Source organism: Aplidium turbinatum, chromosome 3, assembly GCF_918807975.1.
Source record: "Aplidium turbinatum chromosome 3, kaAplTurb1.1, whole genome shotgun sequence".
Lineage (NCBI taxonomy): Eukaryota > Metazoa > Chordata > Ascidiacea > Aplousobranchia > Polyclinidae > Aplidium > Aplidium turbinatum.
The window spans coordinates 8,901,450-8,925,090 of record NC_137474.1 but is presented as its reverse complement, the minus strand read 5'-3'; the positions used below and the strand labels follow the sequence as shown (position 1 = coordinate 8,925,090).

Sequence of the window (23,641 nt, the reverse complement as noted above, 5' to 3'; positions counted from 1 at the left end):
TCAATGTTCGACTACCAGTTAGGTCATGGAAAAAAGAGTTTAAAAGTGTTTCCGACTGCAACTATGTAGCTACTTTGGCAGTGAAGGCGAGAGAGCGGTAGCTCAGGGATCGGCAACCATTTTTTGCTCTGCCGACCGGTTTCAAAATGATTCTTTTTTCGCGTGCCGGTTTTCAAAAAATACAAATGTTCAACATTGAAAATTGATTGCAGCTCATATACTATCAGATCGTTATTCAATGTGAGCCTTAGGCTTGTTTTGCCGCGACCAGACGCTCCCACCTAGGAATTATAGAACTTAATGACACCCTCAATGTATCTTTCACGTTCAATTTATTTCGTGGTGTCGTATTTGTTGCTGCCATTACAGAAAATCCAGACTCGCTTAAGTAGAATGTCGCAAACGTCAGCAAGGTTTGTAATGTTTTTACAAGATGAGGGTATTCCGGCAAGATTTTCATCCAAAACGTTGGTAAAGTCCTTGTATTAAAAGTAACTTTCAGGCTACCATCATTTAAAATGTGCAGGAGCTGATCCTGTTGTTGAATAGGTAAGGTCGATTCATCAGGTTTGGAAATAAATGGATTACGGATCCATTCTTTCACAATTCGAGGGCGTTTAGTGCTTGAATTGTACTAAAACAGTAGGCCTACACAAGTAATTGCTCATAAGATCGGAGAACACTTGCTCAGGCTCGCTGTCTTTCAAAGTCTCTGCTAATGTTTGAAACATGTCAAAAACCTTTGCAAAGGCTCACGCAGTTCGTAGGCTAAACGCTGTTCAATGATTTTCCTCTGGTGAGCCATCTTACTTAAGTACACGAGCTTTTATGAGTTTGATCATTTCTACTACATTATTGCATACACTATGAAGCTCGGGTGATGATGCCCAGTAACACACATGTTTCTATCAAAGAGATTAACTTGAATTTTTTTAAATTTTTATCAGTGATCTTGACCACTATAATTCTGAACCTTCACTTAACTTGCAAAAGTATACGAACTTTTCGCGGACCAGTAACGAACTCCTCGCGACCGGCACAGGTCCACGGACCAGAGGTTGCCGACCTCCACTGTAGCCTACTGATGGACGTGCATCGTGGACATGATAACCACCTCTGATTTGTTTGATAATCAACACTCGCTAAAACATCGACATTGTCAAACGACAAAAACGATACCTTCATTGACTGACTATAAAAATGATTCTTCTATATTTAGAACCTTCGTTTGTAAAATCGATATAACCAAGATCTAGAACTTGGCACGTGAAACAAATTGTTTTTGGTTTTTTATTTTATTTCATTTACCATCCTTCTTCCAATGACGTTGCTTCCACCGAGGTGCACTTGGCAGTATCTTGAACAATTTGACTAAGCTTCCTTTTGAATTTGATAGAGTGTAGCCTACCTCTCTTTATACATACATGTATATTTGTAACAGTTCTGCTATCTTATATCTATGCTATCTATGTTATTCAAATTCACTGTTAAATAACATTCTACATTCTACTATTTTGCGTTTTCAAAGAGTTCAGAATGCTGCCGCTCGGCTTATTACTCACGTAACCACGAGCATATTAGGCTACTCCTATACTAAAATCCTTGCATTGGCTTCCAGTATTGTATCGCATTCGCTTCAAAATATGACTAATAATTTATAAAGTTTACCATGGTTTTGTTTCGAACTATTTAGACACTTTGCTTGTTCATTGTAAACCTGCCAGAACTCTGCGTTCTCAGCATCAATTGATCTTGTTCTTGTACAACCTTTCATGTAAGACACAATATGGAAATCGCATCTTTGCAGTTGTTGCTGCCAGTTGCTGGAATTGTTTGGCTATTTGTGTAAAAGAATCTGAAAATTTAAATGAATTCAGAACTCGCTTGAAAACGTTCTATTTCACTGAACATTATGACTGAAAGTACCGTATTAATTATCACCATTGTCTGTACAGCGCCCAGGAGTTTTTGCAGCTCACATAGTTTGCACTGCGCATGGGGCGCTATATAAATGTTGTTACTATCCTTTTCTATAGACTCTTGTTGTCTCTGTAATTGGCAACTTACACGAAAGTATTGCAAACTGTCATTTACCCACGTCACACCAATGTAGTGTTTGATTTATTTGTCACAGGTCTAATGCATCGAGGCATAACTGCTCAAGTCGCACTCAAGAGGAATAGCTAAGATCGCGTAACCAGAAACAAGACTGAGTACAATAAGTATTACGCCCAAAAAAACTTAGTGCATACAACGTGTGAGTTTAATAGCAATCCGTAGTTAGAAATGCTCAGTTCGCTTTCGATTCTGTTCATTACCGCCAAATATAGCAGAGGTCAAGGTGGGCAAAAATATGCGAATGTTAATACTTGACAAATAGAAGTTTAATTTGAAGGGATTGAACGATTGCTAAGTATGAAACTTCGACTCGGGATGTGCTAAATCAGTACCACAGTAATTAGTATAAGGGAAAGGTTCCCCAAAACCGTCCGTTTTAACCTCTAAATTATTGTGTACTGCGAACGGCAGGTTGGAGGAAGGAGTAGTCACAATAGGGGGATTTTCATGCACTGTGCCCTCTACAGCTGCAAAAAAATCCTATGAAGTTTTGAAAGCTTATGTAATGGCTAGGTGAAAACATTGTTCCTGAAAATTACTAAAGCTTCAACGACCACCTCAGGTAACATGTATTGCCGTGACAGTAGTGCTAAACACCAGTGCGATTTTCATATAACCTGGCGCTGACCAAATAGTTGGAACTGACCGAGTAAAAGACGAAATGTATCTAGTAAGCGATGTATTTGCAATAATTAAACGCAAAAAGACAAACGAAAAGATCAAGCTTTAGCAGGATGTGTTAGTTGATGGTGGCGTCGGCGGTAAAGCACTAGGCTTATGAACAGGAACATGCAAATAAAGAACAAAACCAAGGCGAAGAGTAGATACCAAAGCGGGAAACCCAAACCTGCAATATAGTTAAATGAATTCATAAGTCATAAGTCAGACTAGAGGGAAACTGCAATTAAAAACTTGTCACCTAATGGCCTGCCTCCAACTTGCTTACTGTATACCACTGCAAACTCACCACTTGATTGAGGCACAGGTTCTGAAGAAACGTCATCGGGGACTTGCACCACGACTAGACCACGATCAGATCGCAAACCCAAGGTAGAAACGCCATAGCCTTCTTCATCGATGAAAATAGGACCAAGAACTTGCCCGTACGTTCCCGATGTGTTGTTGGTAACTGAACGCTTACTGATATCTGTGCAAGCTGGTTGGACGGTTCCGTCAGGACACGTCTAAAACACCAGATTAAAGTGTTAAATTACAACACTAAATGGTATTTTTAGAGTTATGAAAAAGGAAATACCTCAGATACAAGGTTGTCACGAGAACAGACTCTGGCTCTGATGTGAACGTAAAACTCCAAGCAATTGGACAGCCTCGGCACAAGGAAGGAGAAGCAAACAGAATTTGTGGAGTCTTCAGACTGGCCCAAGGTTACCTTTAGTGCAATGTTTTTGGAGCATCTGGCAAGAGGAAAGAGTTTGAACTTTAATCTGCCCTGAATGCAGAGTCACAATTTTAGTGCGTTACATACCCATCAATTAAAGAAATCTTTGACGAGAACCCATCTCGACTACAAGACATGAAACCTTCAACAATGTTCGTCCAAATGGATGGATTGTTATAAGTAGATGGCAAGTCTACGGAGACCGACAAATGGATCCGTTGCGCAACAGTGTAAATTGCGTTGTCAGAAACCACCAAATTACGAGGACATGTTGTGGCGCAAGTAGAAACTTTGCACAAACCAACAGACATGCGACCCTTCGTGCTTCCTGTGATGGCAGGCATTGGCGTGTGCACTCTGCAAAAAAATAAAGCTCACTCTTACTTTCCTTTGAAATCGCATGACATCCATGTGATTTTGCATCAGGTATTAACACAAAAACTTACACTGGGATGAGGGAAGCCGTAAGCGTGTATTCTTTAATGTAGGAGCAGTTGAAGTCCAATAACGGCCGGGGAAAGTCAAACTTAGAATCAGTGTCGTAGTTAAGCCAAAGAGTATTCTTGAACACAACTTCTGTAGAACGCGCGGAATCGACGGCGTTACCGCATGGTGATTGTCCGTTCTTGATCACAAGGGACAGTCTGTACGACTGAGACGCAGAGTCGTACACCGCTGAAACAAAAAACAGCAAAAATAATGCTAGAAAAAGGTACTACATGGTAAAATGGAATGATACATACGAATGCAGCTGGCATCTCTAGAAGTCTTGTCGTCGACAGCAGCCCCAACATACAAATAAGGTTTAGAGATGCTGCGGGAATTCTGTTGCCGAACAAAGTCATCTGAAACTTCAATGTCAATGTAGGAAGGTTGGCAAATGACTCGAGGAACAGCTGAAACAAAATGCACCGAGTTATTGGCTATCGTTACACGAATACATTAGGAAACCTGATGGAAAAATTGGTCGAACCTAATGAGTTTCCGCAGCTGGTTAGTCACCACTGCAACCAAGACAAAAAGCTTACCTACATCGCACTGCTTTCCCACGTATCCTGCAGTGTTGACACAGTAATAACCAAACTCGTGCATGCAGGAGACAACGCAGGAGCAACCGTCACCAATGCACGGACTGGAAGAACAAGGAGTAGCAGGAGCGGTAGAGATGCCGCAGCGAGGCCCAGTGTAACCGGTAGGACACTCACACCTAAATTACAATGTAGAAGCGTCAAGTCGTCCTGCTAGGTAATATTGAACTGCAGAGCTAAAAGCAGTGATGCATCTACCAGAGTACCTGTAGCTGAAGGAAGTTGAAAAGCAAGACCCTTTATTAAGGCAAGGTGTTGAAGCACAATGGTCAACGTTTGAACAGGTCACTCCAAAGTAAGGTAAAGGGCACACACATCTGGAAAATTTAGAAAGTTTGGTGTAGTAGCGAAGGTTGGCATTACGTATGGTTTGAAGTTCACGGACTTAATGCAATGAAGAAAACGAGATGACGTCTCACGGAAACAAGTTGCAGTTGGCACCAGTCTTCCAGCGCTGGAAGCTAACGTAACACACAAATGATCTAGTTCTGTAAAGCCAATAATGCAGCACTCACTGAAAATTAGGAAAGACTTCCGGTAAACAGGAACCACCATTTGCACAAGGATTTGCCAAACAAGGGCTGATTTGCTCACATGTAGGTCCGGAATGGAATTGAGGACAAGTGCACCTAAACGACAAAATCAAATAATCAACTGCAAAAATTGGCACAAGTACCTTTTTTGTAGTCAACAATTTTAGTCAACAGCTGAAGTGAACAAACTACTAAGTTAAGGCCAATATTTGATCCAAGCATCGAAGGATGAGGTTGCGATTATACTAATTTGGCACTAACAACCATGGTGGCCAGAGTCGAACCAGCATTGCATGGTTGGAAAGCGAACGCCTTAACCGCTGCGCCATACCATCCCAATACTAAAGAATAGTCAGAACAAACCTGTAGTCAACAACGCCTTGAGGAGTGCAAGTGCCACCGTGACGGCAAGGGAATGAATCGCAAGGATTTCTCTTCGTGCAGAAGGGCGCGTCATGGAAGGAAGGGCAAGTACACCTGAAAGGGAAAGATGCAGTACCACCGAGATGCTCGACGGACACGGCCAAGCCTGAAAGGCAACCTTACCTGAATGGAAGGCACGATCGATCATGGCACTGAACATTGGTACATGTGCCGCCGTTTAAACAAGGTTGAGACGTGCATGCTAGAGAAAAGCACCTGAAACAATACAAAGTGAAAGTCTTGGAAATAATACCAGGGAACGTTCAAATATTACGTAACGCCTTCGAGGGGGAGGGGGGTTTATGCAAAGCGTTACGTTAGCGTCACATCGGGGGGGAGGGGGTTCAAGCAAAACGTTACGTAACGCTTTCGAGTACGGAATGGTAGTTTTTTGTGCTGAATTCGTAGTGAAAAAGCGTTACATGGGGGAGGGGGGGATTGAAAAAAGCGTTACGTTGGCGTTACATGGGGGAGGGGGGGGGGGGTCAAAAATTCGGAAAAAAAGCGTTACGTAATATTTGAACGTTCCCCCACACACAAGTTAAAGAATAACTAACCTGTAGCCTCCACCTGACACAGTGACGCAGAGAGAACCCTCATGACATTCATTTGCAGTAGAGCAGGAAGAGAAAGCGGTCTCACATTGCACACCATGAACACCCTCGGGACAATTGCAACTGTGTAAAATAAAGGGAAGGTAACAAAACGACCTACAAACCTACATCAAAGACAAAATAAACTTGTAAAACCCACGTGTTGTTGAAGCAAGTTCCTCCATTTTGGCAAACCGGGGTCGGGGAGTCGCATCCTTTTCGGGGATCAGGCAGATTTGTATGGTAAAGTGTAGGATTATAACACAAAGGAAACCTAAAACGAACATTAAATAAAGCAGTGCAAATCATTAATACAGAAAAATACTTTAAACTCACCCTAAATATGGTACGCATATCTGACTATCAAAGCAGATGCCAGTATGGTTACACAATCGTTGCCACTCATCGTCAGCAACCACAGCCCTAGGAGAAAGTCCATCACCAGAAACGGTATCTTCGTCGTCGATAAATTCAAAAGTGAAATCAGAAGTAAACTTATTGAGATCATCCTCATTGAAGCCAGAAGCGTGGATAATATCACCTGCTAGGATTCAAAAACAAAAAAGCGATCAATTCAAAAGAATCCAGACGGAAGTACGAACTTGAATTGACAAACCACAAAGACGTGCAAGCGTACTGCATTACTTTTCATTCACGGCTTTGTATCGCAAATAGAAGCCGTCTTGGTAATAAAGTCACCGTTCAAAGATATTGGAAGTTAAACAATGATGTTAGAAAATCACAACTTACCCAATGCAAGGTGCAAACCGAAGAAAATGAACAAAAACCTGAAAGATATAAGGAACAGATCAGTCTACGAAATTCCTTGGGTTTAACCCTTCATTTTAGAACCTCCACTTACCTGATGAAGCAGTTAGTAGTCATTTTGCAAAAAATCAGAAACAAACACTTAATCCAACACACCACCTGATAAACTAAAGCCAAAGTAACCCTACAAGAAGAGTTGATGCCTTTTATTGCAAGTAAAAAATGCGATAGGCCTATCACGATGTGTACCCTGAGCTGATCAAAAATTGCAAAACGCTCATCACTTGCAATTGCGTCACGCAATCACTCATTTACAGATTTATTTAACAAGCGAATACATTGAATCAACGTAAATCCAGAAAGATGGCAAACAAGACTGCCAAAAGAATTTGTGGACCAAGGCAACTTTGACATCTGATGCAGCCTATGTCTATGAAATGTTGGATCAACGTATGTGAGGATTCAACGCTTCTACTTTGCGAAACGCTGATTAAGATGGTATTATGCCCATTCCAGCCAGCAAATCAGTTGTTTATTACATTGATTCAACGTCTGCAAACAGTATTAGCGTATATTAGCACAAGAGTACGCATGGAAAATTGAGCCATGCTCCTACTTAAAATGTCAAAAATATTTCTAAACGACAATGTTTTAAACAAACGATTGGAATTGTTATTAGATAGTAGTTACCATTCGAAAAAAGTCTCCAGAATCTAATCCAAAATTTATCTTAAGCTAAAATCATGATTCAATGCTGCTAACTCATCTATATGTAGCAGTTGTTCTTATTCACCCATTTACTAATGGTGGAACGTAAAAATAGGCTAAGTTACACACGATTAGAAGATGTAACTTGCAAACTTATAGTGATGACTAAAGAGGCTGATACAGTTTTGATTTCAAACCTAGGCTGAATGTACTTTACCAGCAGGGGCGTGGCCATGAAAGATTAAAATCAAGTTTAACCTCCAATATAACTAAAGGTTTAAACTTCAATTCAACTTATAGTGACACAGAATGTAACATTTCTTCAAAATTGCTTTCATAAGTAATTTACCTATTCAACTTTAGCCTTATAAACCAAATTTCAACTACAACTTGTTAGGGTGAGCATGTATTGTTAAGTTTGAGTGAGCTATGATTGGATAGTAGGCTAAATTCACTATATATTGTGTCCAGTGGCGGATTTAGGGCAAAATTTTAGAGGGCGCCAAAGAAGTATGGAACAACCTCACCGCCAATGGCTTGGGAAATTTTTTTGCGTTTTTATCAATAAAATTGCCTATCTAAGTCAGGTAGGCTACCAGTCATTCCCACATCACAAATCAACACCACAAGTGATAATCAGTTGTAAAGTTGAGGCAATGCCATAATGCCGCTCGTGGCAATTAAAAGCAATAACGAACGTGAAATGATAATTTAGGTATTTTCCACTAAAACTTTGGGCTATACAACAGTGATTGCTCCAAGTGAATAAAAAGGGGTAACTACCAAAATCCATTTCAATAAATCACCAACCTAGAGTGTCTGAAGCTCACTGGTGCATAGCCCAAAAAAATGCATTATAAAAACATTCAAACGGTGAGGCCAAGGTGTACTTAGTACAAGTGAGTGGTAATCAGTTAAGATATTGCGAATAAAAAAATAATTCAAATATGAACAAAGCGCTTGCAGCAATAAGAGTCTACTATGTCTATTTTGTAGAATAAACAAAATCGGGCCTATGCCCTATCAGCAAAACAAAATATTGTGAACTGACAATGATGTAATTGAGCAAAAGAACAATAGGCCTACGATTAAACTACTCATGCTGATAATGTTACAAAAACGTCTCAATACGTAATTGTAATTTGTAACAACGTATAAAAATGACATTAGATTTCCTCAAACAAGTAATTCGATCACAAACATGTTTTGAATAAAATACGTAATAAATTTAGCAGAGATGTGTTCAAGACCAGATCCAGCTTTAGTGTCCAAAAAGTTGATGTATGGCATTCCATCCTATCTCTCTGCCTAAACTGCCATAAAATCTGGATTGCTACCGTGCATTATATTATTTAAACTTGAGTTAAAAAAAGTTTCTTTATTAGTTATTAGTATTTTATATAATGTCCATTGTCTCTTGTACCGTTATTAGCGGTATTTAGTCCACTTGCCGAGACTAAACATCACGCATTGTTTTACGTTAGTAAAATGGAAATTTACAATTTAAAGTATAGCATAAAAAGGAAATTTGCATGCAGACATAAAAAAAAAAAATTGGAATTTTAGGGGGCGCCGCGGCGCCCATAGGTAAATCCGCCCCTGATTGTGTCGCCGTCTACCCGTCATGTAAAATTAATAGAATTATTGGGGGGGGGGGGGGGGGAAGAACAGTCACTTTCACGCGGTTTCCCATGTATGTAGCATGAATATGCGAAACAAAGACCCAGGAACGTTCAAATGACTCCACGGAAACCGTTCTTTTCAGAATGCCCCAGTGAAGCGATGGAACTTCAGAAAGGCCAATCGGAATTGCTACAGCCTTATAACCAACCAAACCGAAACGGAACTACCATCACCTTCTACCGCCAACGTGGATGAGGCATATAAAGACTTCTGCCGTGCCATTAATGCGCAACAAAACATGCTATCCCTCACGGCCACCGAAAGAACTACACGTCGTGCTGGGATTCAGAGTGCGAACGTTTGCAGCGCTCCTATCTTCGTGCCTCACTAGGTGCTGCCTCTAACTCAGCCGCAACAAAGACTGCTCGATCGGCTGGATTCAAGGAGACTAGAGCGATGGAAAAACACTGTCAACACTATCGACTTCACACACTCTAGCCGGATAGCACGGAATACTGTCAAAAACCTTACAGGGCGTTCAGAACTCTTTTTCCTCCAATGTCCCGTAACTGCCAATAGCATCGCATCACAACTAGAGAAAAACGGGATCTAGTGTGTAGAACAGGCGACCGTAAGTTCTCCAAGCTTGTAAAGAGGGAAACGTATAATCGCTGGATCATTCCAATACCAGACGAGGAAAGCATATTCAGTGAATTCACATCGGATGAGTTCACCGCTGCCCTCAACTCAACCAAGACCCATAAGGCCTCTGGCTCCGACAACATCCGCCCAGAACTTGTACTCTATGCTGGCACTGCCACTGCCATGAAGTCTTGGCTGCGCAAATTTTTGTTTTCTTGCTTATGCCAACTTAAAATTAATTTATCTAATTAAAATTAAATCTGGAGACGAGCCAAAGTAGTCGCGATCCCTAAGCCTCATAAGTCACAAGAGGACCCGAAAAGTTATCGACCTGTATCTTTTCTCTGCATCCCTTTTAAAATCTTCGAACGTCTTATCTACACTCGAGTCGAACTAATTGTACATCCACTCTTGCCCGGGAGCAAGCTGGTTTCTGACGTGGAAGATCTACTGTGGACCAAGTTACTCTCATAACTCAAGACATCGAAGACTGCTTTGAGGCAAAGAAGAAGGTCGGGGCTGTGTTTCCTGACCTCACAGCCGTCTATGACACGGCATGGCACCAAGACCTCACCTGCCAACTGCTCCACCTGCTCCCAAACAGGCACATGGTCGGCATGATCATGGAGCTCGTTTACAACAGAAGCTTTACTCTCATTACCGCAAGTGGTAAACTAAGCACTAAGCAGGATACAACGCCTTAAACATGGTATCCCTCAGGGATCTGTCCTGACTCCTTTTTGTTTAACATCTACACCAACGACCTGCCAAACACGGCATCTACAAAGTACGCCTATGCCGATGACTTGGTCATTCTACAGTACACTTGTCGAACGATCGCGCAATTGAAGCTGAAAACGAGATTGAAACTCAGCGAAATCAAAATAGTGACTACAGTTTTCCACTTAAACAACCGGAAAGCGAAGCGTGAGCTCACGATTAACACCGATTGAATAACCTTATCTTTCTGCTCAAGCCCTAAATATCTAGGGTTAGTCCTGGACAGGTCGCTCACTTACCTTCAACATATGAAGTCACTATACGCAAAAAGATCTCAACACGCACAGCTTTGCTGAGGCGTTTGGTCCGGCTTCCCAGCCTGAGCCGACACCCTGTGCATTGCCACTATTGCGCTAATTCACACTCCAGAAGAATAATGTGCACCTGTCTGGAGTCGCAGTGTCTACTGTCATCACAATGACACTGCCATAAATGACGCCTTGCGTATCGTGACTAGATGCCTGTGACCTACACCATCGGACAATCTCACTGTCCTTGCAGACCTCCAACCAGCACGAGTCTGTATGCGAGCAACTCCGGCGACTGAAATCGAGACACCCATTTGTACAGGCCACACGATTTTTGATGAAAACCGCTGAAAACCAATCTATCAGTGCTGCTACCTGAAAGGACCACCACTATAGCTCGCAGTGGAAGAAGAACACCTCAAGACTCCAAAGCTTCATCTCCGACACCGGCCCCCATCCAACCGGAATGCGTTTGCCAAGGAAGGCCTGAGTGGGACTCAACCGCTTGCGTACTGGCGTCGGACTATTCTGCTCCAACATGCACAAATGGGGGATGGTTCCATCCGCGATCTGTGAGTGTAGCAAGGAGGAACAACCCGCAGACTAAACCATCTGCAACTGCGCCACTTACCACGCGCCCAATGGTGTGCGTGGTCTGCGTGAACTGAATCTAGAATCTATTCAGTGGCTGCTCGGCACCTGCCCAAACAGCTAGACCGAGTCACCGCTACTGCTCCAGGGTGGCAAAAGACAAAGCCCCTCGATCCTTGGAGTAGTGAAGAAGGTTTACACGAAGAATAGAATTATGAACTGTGAAAGAACCCCTGTCCAATTTTGATCGTGATAAAATACTAGAGCAATGGTTCTTAATCTTTTTCTATGTTGGCAACACTTTGATGTCAGCAATCATTTCTCCCACCTTCTCGAAATTGGCTAAAAAGCTGTAATACAAAGTCTCGATTCTAGAATGTAGGCTAAACCCATATACCAAGTCATAGCTTTTAACCGGTGGCCATTAGACGGTACCCACTTATACATGTCCTGATTGGTTGACAGGTGTCATTGGCTTTACTGAAAATTGACATATCAAAGTCTAACGCTATTCCATAGTTAATCGTAAGGATTTAGCATCCACGCACTACATCACACGGCTTGTTTAAATAAATTTTCAAATTTTGATTTTTCCTTATAAGGTGATTTTCAACATTTTTATTAGCCTACATTTACAATTTTGCTCAATTTTTTGTAATCTATGTCAAATATATATGTCAATAAACGCAACATTAATTTTGTTTTGTCACAGATAAGTGCAAAAATCAATAATTTTGCCATATACTGTAGCAACTATTAGTTTCAGATCTCTGATGCAATATTTTGTAACAGGAACTAGGCGTACTTTGTTTTTCGGAAGCCGAATGTAGCAAGAATTAACAGCGATAGACACCGATGTTTTGCCCATGAGGCTGGGCTCGTCAGTATCGCACCACTAATTCATGCCTTATGGGTGGGTTTGCGACCATCGTCTTTACCAGTCACTCTACTTGTGAGTACTCAGCCTTGTGTCGATGGCCAGGAAGAACGCTCCCTTTTTCACAATGAAGTGCTTTAACATATAGGCTACTGTACTTGTAAACTTTGCTCTAAAGTACTATAGACAAAACAGCCAACTTTTAGGCTAATTTGAAAACCTGGCAACTTTCATTTACAAACTAGGCCTACAAACGGGCGCCCTTTCAACTATAACCATTTACTTCCTTGATTATGAAGAGCAGTTGTTATGGAGTAGTTATAAAACAGTGGGGCTACGTAGCGGTTCTTTTTAGGGCGATAGCCTGCTGAACTGTGATTAGTTTCATTGATTTATTTTGATTGTACGCGATTACTTTTAGTATGCCGTAGAATCAAAATCAACCACGTTTTTTCGATCATAAACTGGGCCTCCAATGCCACATACGACATCACCATCCAAAGCCACATCCGATTTGGACAAAACCAATGCTCGGACACGAGCCGGAGCCAACGACAACTGATAGTATAGCCTATGGTTGGTTCCAACTCCAGCGGAATTGGGTTAACAGCAGCTAGACTGAGAGCAATCAGACTAAGTTGATTAGACCAAAATCCGGTTGCTCTAAGTGCAACATTCTCTATTTGGGGGAGTAGAGGTGGTGCAGTCGTTGACGATATGGTTTGCAGCATGTTCCTCAGCAAGACGCTCCAACTAACATGAACGACGAGTAATTGACCTAATGAAATTGTCTTTAACATGTTTTTATGCCTTTTATGATAACAAAACAAGTTAAATTTATCGAAGTGATTAGGCTATAGTATAGAGTACTAAAACACAATTGGAAATGCCACTGCTTTTATTCCACAAATAAAACCGTAAAATAGTAAAAGTATAAAATCAACTGTAATATCGTTGTTACAAAAGACACTTGAATTCATTCACCAAAAGATACCGAAATAACATCTTCGAACCAGAACTACGCAACACCATTGTACCAGAAGATCAATCTGAAAAACAGTTGTAACATTTAGCGAACATCTTCTACCTCAGATGAAGAGCTGATTACGAAAAGTAGGAGAAAGTCGGGAGCTGCAAGCCACCTTTTTCTTTTTGATGCATATCTTCTACGTTTCATAATATTTTTCTCTGAAAATTGATCTTGAAATGCCTTTTGGTGTAACCTACTTTGCAACAAAGGCACAAGCCATCTTTTTAGCAATTGTCTAATTTACGCTTAAAAACATGAACGCCTGCCAAGTGTTATCACTCCCCACATGCAGGAAGCGATAACACGTGTAGGGTCCCACAAGACACAATTAATGAACAAATAAAGTATTTCTACATAAAAACCACGAAGCTATATCAAAACTACAAGAAAATTACTTCACGAGATACTTAAACAGCCCCTATTACAAGTACAGTATCAACCAGCAAATCGTGTCTTTTTACATTGGTTCATCGTCTGTAGGGCTGAATCACTGTAACTTGCATTAAATATTAAAAAAATTTAAAAGCACCAACTAGCCTAAAAATGCAAAAAAATCATATCAAATGTTGCAGCAAGTGAAAGTGAAGAAATAAAAGCACAGTTGCTATTTTATACCATGACAGTTGACACCTACATATCACGACTTTCAGGTCCCCACAAGATGACTCAAGAGTGCCCTGATGCTATAAAAATGAAACAACTGTAGAGAAAAAAACTAACTTCGTGATCTAAGAAAACTTCAATTTAATTTTTTCATGAATGCATTGCCAATCATCAAAAAAAAAAACATCAAGCATTTCTTGCGCAACAAATCAATTCGGCCTATATCGAAACACACCTAGTTCAAAAAAATACTTTAATAGAAAAAAACTCCATGGCTCTTTAACTTTCAGTACAATTTCAGCAAAAGATTAAGAAAGTTATCCAAGCATAGAATATAGAATGACGTTAAAAATTAAAAAAAAATATATCAGAAAAAAGAGGTGGATCATGGCTCCCACTATGCTCATAGGTCCCGACCTTCTCTTAATGAAGCCACATTTGAATAAAACAAATTCAGAGCACTCTAAGCATACACTGACAAGATATCCACAATAGAAAAAGCACATTTAGAAATTTATGTAGGCTATTATTTTAAGATATTGTTAAATTCTTAGTGCTCTAGATTTATTTTATTCAAATTTCACTTAAGTACCGTATGTTCAGTTATCAGCTCTTCAATTGTTGTTTCTCAATTAACCAAGTATAGGCTACCTATGTCGATAGCTACTTGAAATACAAAAATTAAAACTCCAGATGTAAAAACCTATTTGGTATTGGCAGACAGTTAGATTACTCACCACAACAACCCAAGTGTAGCAATCTTATTAAGGAATATTCTCGCACACCGGCTGCATAGTGCCGGGTGGGCAAACACACCTGTAACTAAACGTGAAAACAACGTTACAGTGAAGTAGCCGAATTGGTTGTTTGAACCTTCGCAGTGCAAGCGTAATATTCTCAGTTACGAGGATTTGTCATAGTTGTGAATAATGCAGAGCCACCTTTTAACTATATTTTCTTAAATAACGATCGTGAATAGTCTTTAGTGGATATTCAAATACATTAATAGAATTTATGCCGGTCTCCTTGCATTGTTTCGTTGGTTAAATATCAAAAAAAGAACAAATGTGTAATACAATAACCCTGGTTCATCTATCGGGCTGTGCGCTTGAACAGTGTATTTCAAAGACAGGTTTTCTGAGAGCGGCACTGAGTAGATAAAATATACAGTACAGTATTGTGGGCAATATAGCAAATGGAAACTCTACTATGTCTATCATGTTCCCTGGGCTTGCGTCACTAGTTCAAAGCCTCTACAAATATGCAAAATTGCCAGAATTAAGGTCTTGAAAAAGTTTGCAATGCGGGATGAAAATTCTTACAATTAGTCAAAGCTAAGTTTTTGTCAAAGCTCCTTACTTGTTTGGAGGACATATGTTTCCTTCGCATATAAACACCAGACAAGTTCCACCATTAAAGCAAGGAGAAGAGAAGCAGTGACTTTCACAACTGTTCAAAAACATGAAATTTTATGAAATAGTAACAATGGAAAGTACAAAGTAGCAATAGAGGAACTGCGCAATGTTATGGACCATAGGAATGTGCGTCAGGAATATATTTAGTTGCCGCTTGCTAGAAAATAAATTAAATATTTAATGTTTCAATAAATTGCTCGAAGTTTATAAAAGCCTACTCAAAAGATACATTTGAGGATTTTGTCTATGCACAATGACATAACTTGGGTGATTTTTACTATATCTAGCAAGTAAATGCAACTACAGAAAGTGTAGCCGAGCCTGTTGGATGTAGCCTATACCAGCATTCGAGTAACTGATTTGGAATAAACGAAACGACTAATACACCGTAATAACTAGAATTTGAACCGCGAGACTATATTTCCATACATGGGAAAATAGCGATCGATCATATCTATTTATACAATCGAATTTTATTTGATTTTATGCACAAAACAACACATTAACCGTCAAAGTAATCGTAGGGTACCAGTTCGACACCGCTCAAGAGAATGTAGCTGTGTCTTTAGGACACTCAAGTACATACCTAAAGGTGGACACAAAGGTTGGCTTCCTTGCCTTCCCGCCCGTTTGATTTAAATCTCCAACCACCGTAAAAAATGACATTAATATCGTAATTGGAGGCAGTTTGTGTTTTACTATTTCTGTCTTATGAAGAGCATTAAATCTAAGCTACAGTGGTTCTCAACCTTTTTGTTTTGGCGGACCCTGTTAAGTGCCTTTAAAGCGGTCGCAGACCCCTAAAAACATTTTCTGTAATTTTGGTATATCCCCAGACAGCAAATTAACAGTTTTTTGCACTGAATGTAAAAAGCGGTTGATTTGCTGATGGGGTCGCGTCTCCTAATGGAACCAGATGTTTCATAAGTTTCAAAGGACAATCTTACAAGAATTTGCTGAACTCGCGACGCACATATCACGATTGATCACGTTGACGAAGTTGTGTTAAGAGCTATAATATTTACACACAGGATAAAAAATCAGTAATCTCAATGCTGATTTATTGTTTCTATAAATTTTATCAAAGATTAGAATTTTTGCAACCGTTGTAAAGAATTTCTGCCTTTTTTCATTTGTAATCAACATTAATTTGTTACAATCACAGCCATGGAAAATTGTGAGTGCTGATCGACTGCTGACAAACGTTTCATTTCCAAGTTAAGCATTGATTAACAATCTGCTATCTCAAAAGAATTAAGTTGGACATAACCTTATTTAAGATTTTACTCACTTTTATGATTTTTTAAGTTGGGAAACCGAACCTTTGTATTATGTCCTGTGATGAAGTGTCAATCAAACGACGCACAGTTTGAGAATCACTTGAATACACTAAGTCCAATATAGCACAACCATTTTTTTAAATTTGTACCTTATCAATCATGCTGCAAACTCGGAAACTTTCACGGACCCCGTGAAATCGCTTCACGGACCCCCGGTTTGAGAACCACTGATTTAAGGCATATAGCTAGCGCTAATGCTGTATTAAAACATAAAAGGTTTTGAAATTTCTTTTGCTTATTTGCCTGTTTTCAAACTTATTACTCTTATAGATTACTGATGTTATTCAACTACCTTGAGACAAGCTGCTGCATGTAGGCTAGCTTCTTTCAGATTTACTATGAAGTAACAATGTTTTTTCACTAAAGTTTACCCAGCAGCTGTATTTTTTCATGGCCAATTTTGCAGTAAATCAATATTCGGGGGACCTGGCTTGTTTACTTTTTTGATAACGCATCTTGATTACAACTCAGAAGTTTTCTTGCTTTTGCAGGCTACTGGTATGTACATTACATGTACAATGCCTCGCGCCCACTCCTTTCTGTTGTTTTCGTTTATTCTATATTTTCCAATGTTTCATAACTTCTGTATTAGCTTTTAAAATGCGCTTGATAAAATTTGCACGAAAAATTGCTTTCTTAGGTAGATTTAGGCCGCATGCACAGTGGAAAAGTGTAATTGCAGTATTTATTCCGAACTTTCTAATCTTGACTGAATATTGTTTAATTTTGAATAATCGTAATTATAACAAATATGATTTCGGATTGAATAATCGAAATTTATGACTTATGAACAATAATTGCAATCGATCACTCCATCTTTGACACTTACCGGTATCCAGAGCCAGCCACAGTAATGCAAAGTTCCCCGATGTAACATGGATGATCTGTACATGGGGTGCTTTTTGTTTGACAGTGGTTTCCAGTTATCTTTTTTGGACAATAACACCTGTAATTTTGTTTTTGAAAAAATTGAAATGAACGCGTTCTGCTGATGCAAGGTAATCAATATAACTTGGAGTGATAAACCCTTTTAGGCAGTTATGAAAGAAAATCCAAGCTCAGTAGTTCAATATTGTAGATATATTCTGTGGTAACGTAAAAAATAAATTTGCAATTTAGAATCTTCTAATTGGGAACCTAAGTGGCAAACTTTCTTCATTGCGTGAATCTTGCGAAGTAACATCAATTTGTCTACAAACCTATTATACAAACCTGGAGGTAACATCACTTTGTCTACAAACCTATTATAACATGATGCGTTTTATTGGTGCAAATTAAGCTAAACTATATTACACGATGTATACAGTGACAATCTGCTTTTATTCCGACGTTTCGTTAATAAAAGTAGATTGTCACTTTATACATCGTGTGATAGTTCAGCTTAATTTGCACCAGTAGAACTCATCATGTTATTTGACTAAATGTCTGGTGAACAGCCTCATTCAATTTTCAAGCCTTTTTTTGCGTCGCTGAAGCAGCTTTCGACTTAGCCCTCCCGATATAGACCCCTTTATTGGCCACTCAAAATCTTACATTGTTGCTTGCAAAGATTTGCCGTCGTTTTTGTTTTTAGAAACATTGGCATCACTATTTAGTCAAGCCACCACTGGCAGATTGCTTTTACAAATTCGGTTACGGCACTAGATCTTTTGCTATTTTCGTCCAACTAAATGTTAGAACTGTGACAGTTGGTTGAAAATCGCCAATTATGGAGACTTTTTATTGATTCGATTTTGCACCCAACAGGTATAAAATAATTATTAAAAAGTAACTGTTACTCATCTCTCCAAGCTCATTTTCTATTTTCTTTTCGGTCTTCCCCTGTTTTTTTTTCTATCTATTCAGGTCGATTTGCATATTTGCAGAAAAGCATTCACCGTAAAACTTAAGATTTAGAGTTAGTTAAAGAGAGTGATATGGAATTGGGCTGGTGACTTCAAAGGCCGCTAATACTATAATGTAAAACAGTCAGATTTAGGCATTTAACTCAAGATTCTCTTTCTTTCAGTGCAGGATAAATGAGTTTGAAATGTATACTCTTTCCTGACAAATCAAACATATAGAATTATATTTAAATAGCTACTGTACAGTAACAAGGAATTACAATATAAAACAATGTATACCGAAGCAAAAGTTAATTAATCTGTAAAAGTGCAAAGCAAACGTTGTAGTATGTTTATGCAAGCAAGAATCAATCTAACCTACCGATCCACAGTGCAAGTTCCTCCGTTTTTACAGGCCCCAGGGGGACATCCAGCTCTTGGGTCTGGTGTGAAGAACAGAGTGGGGTCTGCACAAAGCGGTTGGCTAAAATATACAATAAATAAATGTAAAATGCGCAATGTTCAGATACGTCTGCTGATAGATTTATTTATAGAAACATGGTAGGCACTTTGGGTAGCCTTCACTTTTACTTTTCTGCTGTATTGGCATGCAGCGACTGAGCTTGTGATCTTGTTTATAGCAGTGTACCGCAGTGCTTGCAATAAAGCTTATCGTTATTTGGAATCCAGCGTTTGTGTTTTTGTTCTACATACAATTGTATACTTCAGTAAGTAATCTAAGCAATCAATCAGTTTGAGCAATAAGCAACCGATCAATTAAAAGTAAGCAATCAGTATTGGATTACTAACTGGTTTAAAGCAGTATTGCCAAATGGAGAATTTTGTCTTTTACATCTAGCAACACCGATTCAAAATCCTTTCCACCATAATGTGGTAGCAGAACAAAGTAAAAAAATCAAACAAAAAGACTATTTCCAACTAATGTAAACCGTCTTACTTCTCCCAATCTTCGCAAACTTGTTTGCCGATGCATGTAACTTGAGCGCACGGTCCGCCAGGAGGCCCTCTTGACACTGGATTGCTTACAGCAGTTGCCGGGGGAGTAGAGGTAGTAGACACTTGACGCTTTTGTATGGCTCCCGCATCAGCAAAACGATTGCCTATTTTAAAGATAATTTTAATGAAATTAGATCAGGGATTCATAGTATTGGGATGACCAACTCGGCTGGATATCTGACAAGCGGAGTGTATAAAAGTGTTGCCAAATATTTTTACATTTTTAAAAAAACTATTTTTTTGGCATTTTGAAAGAGTAGTGCTCGCCCAAAGCTTGTCCGTTTATTTACAGGCAAGTTTTGGGCAACTGCTACTTTATAAATGCCAAAATAAGATTTTTGTCTAAAAATTAAAAAATATCTGGCAACATTTTTAAACTCCGCTTGTCAGGTATCCAGCCGAGTTGGCAATCCCTATACTATGATTCCCTGGATTAGATAACTACATTGATTAAACAGAAGCAGTCCATCTAATAATATCTTCAGGTAGTGGGTGACCACAAAACGAGTGCCAGAACCCATTGACGTTTCTAAGCTTTATATGTCGGTGGTACAACAAAGTGAAACCTTTATCAATTCAAAACTAAAGTACAATGCAAAGGAATAAAAGCAAAATGTGACAGAAGGGATAGATTCGATCATTAGCCTACCTTATATTACAAGTATTCAAATAGTGTTTAGTAAAATGAAAGGCAACTTATATAACCTAAGCTTACAGGCTTTTATTAACTTATACAGTAAAACTAAATATTTTTTAGCAGCCTATTCAAGAGCTCTTTAGTCATAAAAATTCTCATAAGAAATAGTCACTGACTGCAAAAGAATTTAGCATAAAGCGACAGATGTTGCGGTTTAACAGCAAGCTCTGTGTATTTTCATAACTCCTCTCCCTACTTTCACATGCCCAATAGATACGGTTGTTATGCCAACGTAAATGTATTGCGTCGCATAGATGTAAATAAATAGAGTGAAATACAATATATATATCATTCATCAAAGCAGTTGATGAGGCAAAATATGTCAGTGCAAAATTTGTATTAGAAATGTCTGGTAACATCACAGTTTTCTACTATAGGCCTATTGTTAATTACCGCCTAAAGCCTTAAAAGAAGAATGTTTACAAGTCACTGCGAAATATTATGTACAATTTTTCGCTCTTGGAGATAACATTTTCCCTCTCCACGTGTGATAAACAGTAAAGACGTTTTACTTGCGACTTTACTTGGTGAAAATACAAAACAAATTCTACCTCAATAGCATAATCGCTTAACGGAGAACAAACTTCTGTAAGAAAAAAAATAGCAAGACCCAGAAACGATTGTTGATTACTTTGGGAGTGTGCGCTGGAGCAATGAATGTATTTCAAGAAAGCAATAGCACTTCAACAGCAAGCGCAAACTTCACTCGGTCAATCTCCGTGATTAGTCAGATTTTCGTCAAACTAAGTTATAAAAATGCCTACAATCAATCAATTACAAAATTTTGTTCACCTACCGTGCAAAACATACAAACAGAAGAGAAATCTGTAAAATAGAAAATTTCTTCAATTTATTATTTTTAATAACGTAGGTGTTTTTTTCTGAACTCTTTGTCACAGCCACGTTTACAAATAAGCGATCTATTAAATTTAACCAATACAAGTATTACTCACCTTGAACGATTAGGAAAAAAGTTTGGTAACTCGTTAGCGTTGACTATAGCGGAAACTGAAACTAACGCTTCCGCAGTAATTTTTTGCTTGACATTATCACAAAATGTTATTGTCATAATTTGTATTTATTGCTATATTCTTGTTGCTTCTTTTGAAGATGCAAACGCATACCACCAACTTAAAAACTTTTCCGACAATGACTGCTATTGAGGTAGAAATGAAACAAACAAAAGTATAGCAATAGTACTTAGTAAACGCGGTACACTCATGTTCTAGCCAGGCCCGGATTTAGGGGGGGGAGGGGCAGTTGCCCCGGGCCCCCCGATTTTTGAAGGGCCCCCTTATGTGGAAAAAATGTGATTTTGTGTTATTTTATTCCTTTTGACCTTTAAAGTTTCTGCAAAATGCTGTGAAGTACTGGACTGATGCTACTGTAGACGTAGAGATGGTTTTTACGCGCCGTAGACTTGAAAATTTTTTTTTGCACGAGGGCCCCCCGATCTACAAGTGCCCCGGGCCCCCCATCAGCTAAATCCGGCCTTGGTTCTAGCATTCACTAACTGGCGTGTATTTAGCTGTATTAAGCTGTATTTAGCTGTATTTAGCTGTATTAAGCTTCAAGATCAAGCGGCGCTGGTTCGACTCTCGGGGTGTGCGCTTGAGTAACGCGCGTTAAGAATTGCTCTCCATTCAGCGGCATCTAACGGATGGAATAGTTCCCCGGCAACAAGACTTCAACAATCGGAAACTGCACTCTGCCAATCTCGGTGACCGGGCCTGCGTCAGTGATTCAAAGCCTCTAGTATACAAGTATGCGAAACTGCCAGGATTAAGCTCTGCAATAAGCTTTTCCAGTCCGAGGATAAAGTTTCAATCAATCAATAGATAGATTGCTGAAAATGGTTTTTCAAGTCCTGTTGAACACAGATAGGCTATTAACTTTCGTATTTTAAGTACAATGTTTTTATATGTAAGCTGACACACTAAGCCTATTTGGATTACGACATGGGTAGCTAATCAAATTTCAAGAAATACTAAACAACACACCAATAAATATTAGCAATCAAAGTCACCTTTACCTTAAAGTTTCAGGATTCATCTTTTAGCTCAAATAGCATTAGAAATCATGAAGTAAAATGTAGCTAAAATTTCAGCGTTACTGCTCGGCGATGAAATCTAGACTGACAACTTGAACTTTTCATTTAGCAACTGTTTCGCAAAGTTGCTGAGTGATTGTGAAATCTGTTTTAGGTTTGCCTTTGCTCAGTTTCAACGGTTGATAACATTCTTTTTTAGCAGTGAAAAGAAGTATTTCTCGGGGAATGTAAATTGCGACAAATCAATGCAATTTGAGTGATTTCGTACAATTTATTTGCAATATGTTAAAAACCTCTTTGGGCAGAACTCATATAATAAAGCCGGCAAAGCGTTATCCCAACAAATGCAAATTAATTTGTGTAAAAACGCTGTAAAAAGACCAACTTGTGTCTGATCGCATATCCCATAAAATTTCTGCTTCATGTACTAAAACTAATCAATCAACCAGCTCAGTGGCCGAGTGATTTTGCCTTTGCTCTAGTGCTCATAGATGTGAGCTCGATTCCAGGTCGGGTCAAACCGAAGATTTTAACAACTGTGCCGACTGTGTGCTTTCTTAAATAGGCTAACGCAGTGAGGATCAGTTGGGTAATAATGTGGTAACATTGTCAATCTGATACAAATTTTAAAATGAGCACCGTCACTAAAAGACCATAGCAGTTGTAGAGCGACAATAAATAAAACCATAACGTGATTATTATTATCAGCACAGCAGTAGTGATAGACAGTTTTCACTCCACTGCTTCTGGTGTTTCAAGGAATGCATTCTGGTTGGAGGATATGGACGTTTAAATAGCGTCGGTTGTGGTCACCACTCAAGCGTGGAGGGATGAAAATGAGTCGGAGTAATAATGTGACGTATCATAAATATATAAAAATGAAGAAGCAGAGTCGCTAAAAGAACTAAAAGAACCTTACTTGTTACGTATGAACGTAGGCTACGCGGCTGATTTGGCACTACTTCAGAACACTCGGCTGTGTCTCAGCAAGATGAGAGTAGCTGGTTCGATGACTGTGTAATCTTTCGCTGCTTCAAGCCATCTTTTGTATTGCATCTCTATTTAGATTGTTTTAAGTGTTTCCATCATAGACGCAAAATAACTTAGTTGATGTAGCCTAATTGTTTTTTTTGTGTTGCTATCGACCACTATGGTTTGCTTCTATCCACTGTGTCTGGTAGGTCAAGTGAGTCAAGTGCACGTTAATAATTGAAGTTCATAATTCATAATTTCATTTCATAATTCGAGTCAAGTGCAGGTTAAGGACAAAAAATT

At 39.2% G+C, this 23,641-nt stretch overlaps 2 protein-coding genes across 3 annotated transcripts; both read right to left on the bottom strand.

The window, feature by feature from the left end:
• Positions 1-2,784: 2,784 nt before the first annotated feature.
• On the bottom strand, positions 2,785-7,084 carry LOC145767166 (uncharacterized). 2 transcript variants are annotated; one of them, XM_082578938.1, is made up of 16 exons: positions 7,017-7,084; positions 6,905-6,942; positions 6,491-6,698; positions 6,315-6,428; positions 6,119-6,238; positions 5,685-5,777; positions 5,502-5,615; positions 5,121-5,234; positions 4,812-4,922; positions 4,546-4,724; positions 4,261-4,413; positions 3,964-4,192; positions 3,605-3,874; positions 3,374-3,533; positions 3,086-3,302; positions 2,785-2,965 (listed from the first exon to the last, which is right to left on the bottom strand). In XM_082578938.1, exons 1-16 carry the CDS (start codon positions 7,037-7,039, stop codon positions 2,838-2,840), a joined length of 2,271 nt encoding a protein of 756 aa, XP_082435064.1. In that variant the 5' UTR covers positions 7,040-7,084; the 3' UTR covers positions 2,785-2,837. The 2 variants fall into 2 exon arrangements, with proteins under 2 accessions (XP_082435064.1, XP_082435065.1); XM_082578939.1 differs by having other exon boundaries at positions 6,491-6,695; positions 7,017-7,068.
• A 6,187-nt stretch (positions 7,085-13,271) lies between these two features.
• LOC145767651 (uncharacterized) lies at positions 13,272-22,473 on the bottom strand. The gene is made up of 8 exons (XM_082579520.1): positions 22,349-22,473; positions 21,113-21,141; positions 19,561-19,723; positions 18,985-19,086; positions 17,609-17,725; positions 15,384-15,473; positions 14,762-14,846; positions 13,272-13,440 (listed from the first exon to the last, which is right to left on the bottom strand). Exons 1-7 carry the CDS (start codon positions 22,366-22,368, stop codon positions 14,789-14,791), a joined length of 579 nt encoding a protein of 192 aa, XP_082435646.1. The 5' UTR covers positions 22,369-22,473; the 3' UTR covers positions 13,272-13,440; positions 14,762-14,788.
• Positions 22,474-23,641: the final 1,168 nt, after the last annotated feature.